The 12035-nt window shown below is 34.7% G+C and overlaps 1 protein-coding gene across 9 annotated transcripts in view; it reads right to left on the bottom strand.

Moving 5' to 3' along the window:
* STXBP5 (syntaxin binding protein 5) overlaps positions 1 to 12035 on the bottom strand; it is a 113894-nt gene that overhangs the window by 29926 nt on the left and 71933 nt on the right. For 8 of the 9 annotated variants that reach the window (XM_066994176.1, XM_048067774.2, XM_048067775.2 and 5 more), the window contains 4 exons: positions 10611 to 10831; positions 8965 to 9143; positions 7921 to 8046; positions 7281 to 7432 (listed from right to left, as the gene is read on the bottom strand). In XM_066994176.1, coding sequence (XP_066850277.1) covers positions 7281 to 7432; positions 7921 to 8046; positions 8965 to 9143; positions 10611 to 10831 — 678 coding nt within the window. Of the gene's footprint in view, positions 1 to 5741; positions 5826 to 7280; positions 7433 to 7920; positions 8047 to 8964; positions 9144 to 10610; positions 10832 to 12035 lie in introns of all 9 variants that reach the window. The other variant, XM_048067772.2, reaches the window with a different exon arrangement.

The raw sequence follows: 12035 nt of genomic DNA, 5'->3' as shown, positions 1-12035 counted from the left end.
ATCAGATGCTAAAGATGGAAGTTACCTCATTAACGTCCTAAAGATTATTCCACAGCATTAACTAGGAATATACAAGGAATTTTGCCCTTTTCCTTTTTGATAATAAATTGCTAGCAACACTGCCCAGTTTTAAACACACTTGAGACTATAAATGTTTTGTACTACACAGGGTTGTGTAATAAGTTTTCTTAAAAATCCACAAGCTGCTCTCCCAAAAAAGCAAAATAAGTTTTAGACAGTAGCATGGGTGGACAATATATATTTAATTTATGTATATTTAAAGAATGATGTCTGGGATACATTTACAGATAAATTTCAGCATGTTATCTCTCCAAGATGGCCTGAGCAGACCACATGTTATAAATTCATAAATCAATAGCTCTGCTAATCACAAGTAAGAGTGATCAAAATCAGCTTACAATTAATGACCTTTCTCATTAAGATCTCTGAAAATTCAGAGCTCCCTTTTCACATATTAAAAGCATGTAGTTACCATTCTGAGAATACGGCCTTGGTAAGAGCAGATGTCCCTCAAAAATATAAAGACAGATCCTGATCTGGTTTCTTTAAGAAAGAAACATGAATTTTTGGTGCTGGGAACAGACAACCAAATAAACACTGCACTTGGTTACTATATGGGGAAGCTTTTAGATTAGAATGGGGGGGATTGAAGTCTCCTTTTTGGGAAGAAAAGGAGCTTTTAAGCCTAAGATGTGCTTATTAACAGCTGTACTAGCTAACACCCAGAAGGATTCTCTGACCCTACTCTTTCAGCTGGTGGAAAGCACATGCCTCACAGAATGCTTTCACTGGGCAGCCTATATCATCAATAGAAGAACAAAAAATATGTCAGGAGCAGCCAAACATAGTTTATCAAACCAATTAACATCTTCTATAATGAAGTTTTAGGTGTCCTGAATCTTTGAGGTGGACTCTTCTGGTACTAACAGTTGAAAAGCCAGCTTCACGCACAAATACCATTTTAACATTTTAATTTTCTTTCATCACTGACTGTTTATTCTTGCCACTTCCCACTTTCTTTTTTGGTAATCCAGCAAAAACTTTGCCAGAGTTGCTGAGTGGGATTTGAAAATGAACACAGTCCTTAGGTATGAGGGGAAACACTTCTTGCAAGCATGACAAAGAAATACCCAGGAGGTTTGCTGGCCTTCAGTCTGAATTGCAACACTTCACTTTAAAACACACTACCCAAGGCCTTCGGGTGTCTGCCATCTATAAATCTGTTAGCTTAGACACAGTGCTGTGCTCACACTGTCACTCAGATGCTACACATACCTGTTGTACATGAAGCTCTATTACAACACGCATAAATATGAGCTCATTACTCCAGATCAAAGCACAGTTTCAATTCTGACATGTAACAACAACAGACAACACAGTATCATATTATGTAGACTGGTTCATCACTGGAAGCAGCACTCTTTGACCAAATATGAAGTAAATCCTCACAGCAGCAATACTGGAAGGACATACCCATCCTGTGCTTTTAGAAATAGTCATGTTTCTAAATCATGCTCCTTAGGGAGCCAAACTATATAAATCCAAAGATGCAGTTCAGGAATTTAACATCCTCTCTCCTCACAAATATTTTAATTCTTTATCTTCAGAGGATGAATTGAATTTCTCACACTAGTTTCCTCTGAAAAGTGAAATCCGACTGGAATAGACTTTAGACAAGAATAAAGTCATATACCTACACACTTGCTTCCTCTGTAATAAGTATTTAAGTTAAATTTGATTAATATACATCTTAATGAATAACACATACCAATTGATCCAACAGAAGACCTCAAAATAGTCTCCTGTCATGAAGCTATATGCCAATTTTATGTATTAGGTAAGATTTATCCCACTAAAGAGTAAGTGTGCATTATGACCATCATTGTGGCACATAAACCTTGGAAATCTAAGCATAGCCAACACTGCTATTATTTGACAGATAGGAGGAAGGGACAGGTACATAAAAATTAATTTTACGTATTAGTTGTTACAATGAACAGAGTAATGAAGATGAGCTGAGCCTATGAACTATGAAGGTCTGTCTGCCTTATAACCCAAGGTACCCTGATATAACTCGTGCGCGCAGTAAATTCAGGAAAATTTCTCTGGTTTCAGGCTTACAACATACGTGCAACTTGCTGTGAATTTCTAAACCAATTGATCCAAAGCCTTCTATTTCAGAACTGCAACCTGACTAAAACACAAATATATGGAAAAGTGACCTTCTTAACGAGCTCTTAGCTTCTTTCTGAAGTCTAGTAGCAGGAAATTTGAAATAAACTCCAAAATCAATCAAAGTCATATAACTTACTAAAGATAGAAAAAACATTATGCTGTATCAAAAGCTCCCTTGAACTACAACCAAATTTAACTGATATATTATGCTTCATAAGATGTTGGATGATTTTGTGCATAAGCTTCAGGCAGATTTATCACAGAAGAAACAACAACTTTACTGAAAACCTGCCTAATTAAAAAAATACAATTAAAATAATAAACATGACAATTAGAATTAAAAATAATTGACCTGAGACAGTGAAAAAAAACACTATAATCAAACTGTATGATTTCAGTTCTGTATTTGGCTTAGCCACAATTGATGTTGGTCTGGTTTAGTTTAAGCCTAGGTTTAAAAATTCAAAATAAGTTCAGGTCCAGATTCAGTTCAAGGAGAAAGAGGATGGGTAAATGACTAGAACAACCAACCCCTGTACTTTCTTCTGGTTTGATTCAACTCCAGTTCTGAAATCCTTGTTGGTTACATTAAAAAAAAAGACTTTTTGATGTGTAATCAAAGAGTAGTCACATGCAAGCAAAAACTGCTTCTATTTCGTCTGAATAATCCTGAACTACCTCTGGTAAAACATATAAAAATGTTATAGAAATATATAAAACTTAAATATATTTCTAGTATATTGTACTCGTTGAAAAATCACAAACCCTTGCAACTCCCACCAATAATAAGCTTTGAAAGAGTTAAGGTTGGTGTCTTCTTTGAACTCAAAATTATGGAACTAAGCAAGCAACAACTGCTGTTTGTAGTTCTTTTGTGTAGTCATAAAATTTTGAAGTGTTTGGTATTTGGTACCAGTACGGGCTGTCTTCTTACTGGATCTATTCTCCTGTCATATTTAGGAATATGTATATCAAGCAAAGATCTCAAAACAGTGTTAACAACCACCATGAATAGATTTTTCATCACCCTGTAAAAATTTTTCTCACATACATTGTGCTTTTCAGCATACAGCCAAAGCTATTTTTTTTTCTTCCACAATCACGAGTTAAAAATGAAGGTTGACTTTGTTTTTATCCATGACAAGCACCTGTAGACGTTGTCTAGCAGGCCGTCACAAAACACATACTGCATGCTTCACAAACTATCAACCGTCACCTAAAACGTGAGTAAAATACCTGGTAAGATTCACTGAAATTCCAAAACACATTCCCAACCATAGATACAGACTAGTTTGTACCTGTAGAACTAGTCTGAAATGTCAGTTCACAGTCAAGCTAGCGTAGAGTACCTTGACTCTAAATAGATGTTGCTTTAAGATGCGACCCTGAAATTCTTTTCCGAGTAAAAAGATGACAGAAACATACATCATATTCTTGCATCGCAAGTGAAGGAAAAATCTTGCATTTCTACTCATGTTTTAGAAAATACATAACTCTTAGTCTATGATTTTTTTTTTAAGAAAGTCTTTTTGAATTTTCAACTGATTAACTCAGAACATGCAATTTAATAAGTTATAAATGTCTATTTAATATACCATCTGCTTACAATTTACACTGGAACATACAAAATAGCAGTGTTCTTAGTGAGGAAGGACCAACGCTTCTTGCTTTGGTCAAAATCTGTGGAAATGGCTGAATAACAGAATATTTTTTTCCACTCCCCTCTATCATGAAATCATTGAATCTTTGGTTTTGCTGATCTTGAATACTATGGACAGTAGCAATATGCTGCTTTGTCACATTGTCTGAACCTGAACTTCACGCAACTAGTTAAGAATTTGTCTGAATGCCTACATAGGTTAGTATGATTACTTTCTAATGCTGTTGTCTCAAAGAATGAGAAATACACTCAAGTTTCTCTAAAATATCCACATTAAGCACGCAAACACTTTTACTAGGAAGATTTACAAACTCAGTACTAGTAATCTCTGAAGGTTATTAGAACTGTACAGCAGTTGAAAAAATCTTATGCATAAAAATCTTCAGATGTATTAAAACAGAAATGCTTTAAAGATAGAAATAAAAGAATTCAATGAATGCAGTCTTGAAATACAAACAAGTACATGTAAGTTCCTTGCATTTTTGAAGGCACTAAACACCAATATTAACATTCAAGAACTGGAGAATGCAAAACCCCAAAGACTAGTTCATATAGCTCCAATCCTATTAATACAGCAAATAATTATGCTTTAGCTTAACAGAGTTATGTAAACATATACAGCAATAATTATTTCTAAGCTACCAAAGTCTGGATAACAGAAAGAACTAGAAATAACTAGAAATCATTAGAAATGTTAAATAACTCTAAAGAAATTAATTTCAGTCTTTACAGAAAGTGAGCTTGTAGCTCTAGCTAATCAAGATTTGGAAAGGATGGTGAAGGAAGGCAGGATCAACTACCTGGTTAAGAAACCAACTCTTACAAAACCTATTCTAACCTATTAAATATTCCAGGTAAACTCAGCTTTTCAACTGCTGGCTTCAGAAGGTAGTTCTGGAACTTCCGCCCATCTTTTGTTTCCCTTCACAATGTCAAAGGAGCAGCAGATCCCAGCTTTCAGTTCTGTATCATCTCAAGGTGGAAACATTCCTTTCATGCCTAACTCTTCCTCGGCAGCAGATGATGGAAGACCATAAAGGAAGTAATATTTGGCTATTGAGCCTATCACCTCTGAAATGCATTTTTTTTTTCCTCTTTGGGAAAAATCACAGAGAAACTAACAAAACTAGACCACAGTCTCAAGTATGCCTTCACCCACCCCAGTCACTGTTCCTTGGGTTTTGTTTTATTCTACACACCTGTTATAAGGTGGTCAGATCACACACCTCTGCCCAAGGGCTGGAGAAAACTGGCATACTAGGGAAATGAAAAACGTTATGCTTTTAAAATCTGCTTTATATTTTCTGAATTCTTGGATGCTGTGACTGCTGGAATAAGTCCTGAGAGTAACTCATAGTTTTGATGGGTTACCATCAGCCCCCTAGAGGGCTGTGCAATGCACCAACACCTCAACTTTTAAACCCTACAAGCAACATCTTTGTAGTAGGAAGCTTTCACTTGTAATCCACAAATCACAGCTACAATGTTAATAAGTAAATAAGAATTGTCATCATCTTACACCAGTTCTGAAGCTTTTTGAGCCAGGATGGGGACCAAGCAAGGGAAGGTTCTAGCCTCAGAGGACCACTGGATTTGGTGAGCTAGATCTTTAGTCTATAGACATCAATAACTTATGAGACAGGTTCTTGCTTTCCTCCTCTCTCCTGCCAGTACATAGACTATCATGGTTGCTTTTTTCCTTCCAGTTTCTTTCAATGATGCCATGAACAAGAAATGATAGATGTATGATGGATTAAAATCAGTTTCTAAAACTAAAACAATTACTTAAAATGGAATAACAAAAAATATTTGTGGTGAGTAAACAGCAAGTAAAAAAAGCAGGTTCAGATGTTCAAAAATATTTTATTGCCATGAGATGACTTACTTATATAAGAGGTGCGAAGCTTTTTCACAGACTCTGAATATAAGTTAGAAAGGCCGCACATGCAAGAAGCCACAGTCAGCATACCTTTATGCAGCAATGAGAAAAGGAAAGACGGAGACACTAACAGTACATTTGAGATAGAAAAGCCAGCTGAACAACTTGTATAACCAGATTTAGAAAACGCTCTTGCCATGCAGATCATTAGTATTAAAATGTAAGATGAAAAATTATATGATTTCATGTAAGTTATATTCATGAGCAAGAAAGACTCAATTCATGAACGTCTTAGCCACAGTGTTAACTCAGAGTTATGCTGAACATTAAAATAATAAAAGGCAAGTAATTTTTAACACTAAAAATGCAGTTAATACATAAATGCATGAGGCAGAAGTTAAGCCCTTTACTACCAAGAGCAATTAACACAGTGAAGCAGCAAAGTTATTTCTTTCTCAAAAATATATATATTTTTAAATTTATACTTAAAGTATAGCTTATCTGACACAGCCTAAGAACTGCTTATGTTCTGCTTTATGCTAATGCTTTTTAAAGCAGCTTCCTCAGTTGAAGTAAGCTGACTGGTGGTAACTACATCTTTCTCAAACCAATGTTTTACTAAAATTTCCTGGAGCATCCATTTTCACTTGGATAACATGTTACTTGAACGTTATTCTGGATCACTTAAAATAAACCAACCAACCCTAGAGCATGAAGAAGTTTTTTGAACATCAATAATTTCCCATCAAATGATAATCAATTGGGGGCAGCAGTGACTTTGTTGATAGCCCTGTCTTTAGCTGCTTTCCAAATTAGCTTAAAAGTATCCACTAAATAACAAGGAGGAGAAAATCTTAAAATTCTAACTTTTAATTTTGGCAATAAAAAGTTTGGAATTTTGACTGGAAGGTCATTTTCCTCCTCAGCTGCAAAGAAGCACCCTTCTTAGGTATACTTTTAAAACAAAGTTCATTTTTCAATAAAGCTTCTATTTTACTCATTTGGATTGGGAAGTTTAATTGGTTCATTTATATCAAAGGCTTCCTCTGAAACTAATATAAGAGCATGTACAATATTATAACATGCTTTAGATTATCATGGACCTTTTTAAACAAAGGTTAAAATAGGATGCAAAGTGATCTTCACAGATACAGTGACTATCTGCTAATATTAATAGGTTTATACATGCATGTGATGTGGATACTAGGCTTAGCAGAAGATACTAAGACTTCAAGCCATGCTATTAAGTTAAATGCATAAATTTACTGACTGTAACTTGTATCTATACACACAGAACATGCGTTTCCATCTGTTTTTTAAAAAATAACATCACACTAAAAACATAAGCAATGATATCAAGCATTACTGAGTATTGTTTTATTGAGTATTGTTTTTGAAGGAAAAAGTAACGAACCTGCAATAGTGACGATCAAGAAGAAAGGATGAAACCATAACAGCAAAAGCATACTTGTATTCAAAGAATAGACACTGTTAGCCCAGATAAACTCAGACGTAGCTGGTTAAAATAAGTGCTGGATAACTCACCCCCAGATGGCTGCCGAGTTTTTCGGGGAGATCGCGGCTCCCTACGATAAGGATCATTGGAGCCATACAGTTCAATAGTGCCAAGATTCAAGAGCACTGTCTTCTGCAGGTAATCAACCATGGCAATACCATTACAGTTTCCAAAAACTACTCTGGAAAAAGATAAGTGGAAGGGAAGATAATGATAATCAAATATAGGTATAATTTTATTTTGGTATTTTTTGCTATTCAGAATTTTAAGACTTCCTAATTTTTTCTTATATTATTATTACTATTTTTAAAAAAATGCCCTAAATTAAGAATATGTATTAATTATAATTTTAGAATGCAGCATTGTTTGTGTTCTTTTGTATAAAGATGTGACATTGAGTAGAGTAGATCACTGTCATTGTATGTGCCAACCTATCTGACAGAGGCTTAACTGACATTTAGCTCTACAGTGCAAACACAAGGAAGAATGATACTGTTTTGTTTCTGATGTTAGCATCATCAGGAACTGCCATAACCCACAAAATTTAAGCACAGGAAACTGATTGCATCTAGTGTTGCTGTGCAAGTCATGTGAACACATTGACTTAATTTTTAATAGCTGCCACATTAACAAAATAATGAAAAACAAAATTGCATAGAATATACTTACAGGCCGTACGCTGAATTGACTGCTAAGCTGGTTATCTGCTGAGGAGGTTCTCCACTCACCCACACTAGTTGGATAACTAGCTCAATTTGGTAACCTGGAGACTGCTTAAGAGGAGAATTTTTAACTCTGCAAAGTAAACAAAATATATCTTTTTGAGACTCTAAAATCTCATTTTTTTCCTTATAGGCTCAGAATTCACTGAATTCTGTATTACACTGGACTTTTGAAAGTTTGGAAAGCTGCAAAGAAAATCAACAAAAAACAGAAAACTACATTAGAACTGGTCATTCAGTCTTTTAAAAGCCCTGTTGATTCATTATTGTGTTGAAAATGAATTGAGTAATGATCACATACACTTCATTTCTCTCTTCTTCAGAAAAAGAACAGCATTAGCATGCTGTATTGACTTGACCAGTGCCTAAAAGGAAGGTGGTACTAACTCTTTTCTGAGTTTCTAAAAGAACTCTGGTTTAGAGGATGGGAGAGTGTGGGAGAGTGAGGCATGTGGATAGAAGAAGCATATGGAAAAGGAAAACAGAAGCACAAGGTATTAGACAAACACAAACAAGAAACTGACAATACGGAAAAAAATTCAAAGCCAGGTAAAATGACTGTGATGGTAGACACAGGAAAAGCTTGAGGGGTGGGGAGGCGTTGGGGAATTGACGCTCTTGGAAACATTGTCTGCATGCTGATGAACAAACTTAGCAATTTAAACATTTTTATTTAAAATGTTTGTTCTAAAGCATGAACATCTATAACTATACTAACACCTGTGCCAAAGTTTCCCAAAACAACCAGCAGAGTCACAAAATTATTTTCTGATTATTATTATTAATATCAACTGGAATTAGGACATTTAAAGAAATTAAGATTGGAATAAATTTATTGAAACGGAATTTAACTTTCAGATATTTGCAGAATGTTGCTGTAACAAATGAGTTTCACTGACAGTAACATTTCTGTAAGAATTTCCAAGTAGATATATTATCAGCATATAAATATTCTTGTTTCACACTCAAAAGCATAACAGAATACACTTACTTTAAACATGGGACATTATCGCGAAGTCCATCAGATGAACTACTACTAGTTGAAGGATGAGACTGGGGAACAATGGATTGAGGATTGGAACCTGTGCCAGGAGTTGGTAAAGGTGGCACCTGCTCACCATCTGGAGATTCAATATCATTTATTTCATACAACAGACGTACTTCCAGCATCTGCAACAAAGTTAAAAACAACAACAACAATCTGTAAATCCTGTCTTTCAAAAAAAATACATGAATTAAATGAAGTGCAACCAAAATTACTAGTACTAAAAGTGACATCCAGGACTTTTTCATCTTTTTAAAGGTAACAGTTGCTTATTAAATATCACAACATAAGCACACGGTCTTCAGAAATAGAGTAATACTAGCTACTTGAGATTGAACATTTGATTACAAAAACCTGAAAATCTAACTTATTTCTCACCATTTACAAGTTTCCTGCTCAATAATGACAATAAAAGGAAATACTGAATACAAGACCCATTTAATTGTCATTCTGTGCATGTAATACTCTCAGTTATGATGAAAGTTTATTTTATGGAGTGTGGGAATGCTGAAACTAAAAAGAGCCAAAGGAAGGCGAACAGCTTGACTGACATACCCATTCAGTAGCACTATACATACAGAACTTAATTCAATGTTTAATGTTGTATCAATCTAGACTATACATTTTAAAGAACAGAAGCTCATCGTGATTTCAGATTTTCTTCTGTTGGGTCTGCAACAATATTAGTATTAATTGTAGCATAGTTTAAAGAAAGTTTTCCAATATCTTATTCTCATCTGCAAAGCAGAACTTAATTCAGACAAATAACTATACAGTAAACTTTAAAGCATTCCTAGTAAAGAATCAGCTTGCTACTTGCTTATTTCTAAAAATCCATTAGAAAATACTATTCCTTTAGAAGGGAATGTACTTGTACATGACTAAACTCTAGAAGAAAAAAAACAAACATGCCTCATCTCCTTTAATAAGACTTGTCTGAAGTGGAAAGAATAAGAACTGTATCACCACTAATGCTTTATTCAGAACATTGATAACTCACCAGCTTCAAGTTCGCTTTCTGATCATACATCCAGATAAGCAAAGTTGCATGTGTCTAATTTAACAAAAAAGATTTCTCAATCTCTTGTACTAGCCTTCTCAAGTCTTCTACAACTTGTCATTATATCGAATCAATAACAGCAAACTCCTTAACAGACCTTTGGGCATGTATGGCACAGTTCTTCCCTTCTAGTTCTGCATACGGCAGAATTTTTACCAAGAAAAATGGTAATTATTAGTAATCAAGCAAAAAAAAAAGGTATCAACTAAAAGATTTGAAAATTCTTTGACTCCATATCTCATCCACTTCCGTTTAAAATATATCTCTGATTCAACCACGTTTTGATCCACACTTTGGTTTGATAGAGCAAAGAACTATTATCGGTAGCAAAATCTGAAAAAGGCAATGAAAAACAAAATCTTGCTGTGTAATTTTTATTTCTGCTGAATTTCATAATTTATTACTTTTCTTCCATGAAAAAGCCCTCCCAGTTTTGAGGTGATCTTTTTTGTCCATTTTACTAACAAAATTAAAAACTGAATTGCTGCAAAAATCTTATTATAGCCATATCCTATAAAGTTATATGAATTACCGGAATGACTTCTGTTGTCACTTCCTGCTTGCTGAACCTGTAAATAATGACATGTGCAGAAACTCCAGCTATGCACAGCATTCTACTTTCTGGACACCATGAGATGATCTGAATAGCATACGGATCTTCATCTACTATATCCGTGTTTGGCCTATCATCCTTATTCCGCGATTTTTCAAATACTTTAGCTGTTTTGAGCTTATAGAGTACTTGCAGCGTTACTAGGAACAAACCAAGAGAAATAAAAATTAGTACCCATTTAAGCAAATATTTTTCTCGATATTTTTTCTAATTTAGAAACGTTTCTTGATAGAGACAGTCAATGTGTTCAGTAAAACACAGCAGAGCAGAAAAAATCAGTAACTGTGTTGATACCGCCCATGCAGTGCACCACTTGCCCAATGCAGGATCAGTTAGTATCAAAAACTTTTCCCATCTATAGATATATATGTTAAGCTTAAGTTACAAACTGCTGTCAGAGTTTCTCATGTTTAACAACACTTCGGGTTCTCTTTATATGGGTAAGAACTAGTTATATTTACCACACCACAACTTAAGCCTATGGCACACAAAGTGAAGTTCCTTCCCTTTCTCCTTACAGTATTTCAAATCCATGTCCTCTTACCTGTGTTCTCAAACTTAACAGCCTCAATTCCTTCAATTTTTCAAAAACACTGCCCTCTGATCAATCTGTATTTTTCTTGATAGTTGATACACCAGAACTGTTCTAGTGAAGTCTTACCACAGTTTAAAACTGTGAAAGAGTAACTTCATCTTGGTTTTACAGATATTGCCATTTATTCATTGTAATGTTTTTTTTTTTGTGCTGACACTGCACTCCCACAGAACTCCATTTTTTTTTCTAGACTAAGTTCTGAGTGTATAGCCTTGAACCTATATTCAAATAAATGGTCTCATGCTATTCAACAATTAGTAATATTAACCTCAATTATAATTCTAATTCTTTCTTCCAATATTCTTGCAACTGTCCTAGTGTTGCTTTCAAACTTCATAGGAAGTCTCTGGTCAGTCATCCAAACCCTTGACATCAGTAATAATCATATCCCTATGAAAACCTAACCTATCCTTTCTGCTCTTCTGTATTTCAGTAGCTTCACCCGACTCACATTGCCCTATTACATCTATAGGGCTGTGGTCTTGGAGAAATTTGGAAAAGGTTTAAAATTAAGACACAGGATATCCGTAGTTTCCACTTTAACAGGCTTATTAATCTGTTATTAAAATGAAACTAAATGGCTTTAACAGGAGCGACTTTTTACAGATCTATGCTGAATAATATTTTTAACCACAGAGAATCAATCTGTTTTTCTTTCTTCCAGGTTCCACCCCCACTCGAAACAAATTAAAGATCTATAATACTCCCAATACTCCTCCTCCCAGTTTTTAAACATATATGTTGCATCT

This window comes from Anser cygnoides, chromosome 3 (genome assembly GCF_040182565.1).
Source record: "Anser cygnoides isolate HZ-2024a breed goose chromosome 3, Taihu_goose_T2T_genome, whole genome shotgun sequence".
NCBI classification, from domain to species: Eukaryota; Metazoa; Chordata; class Aves; order Anseriformes; family Anatidae; genus Anser; species Anser cygnoides.
Note: the sequence above shows the minus strand (reverse complement) of the source record. Positions and strands in the feature narration are given on the sequence as shown.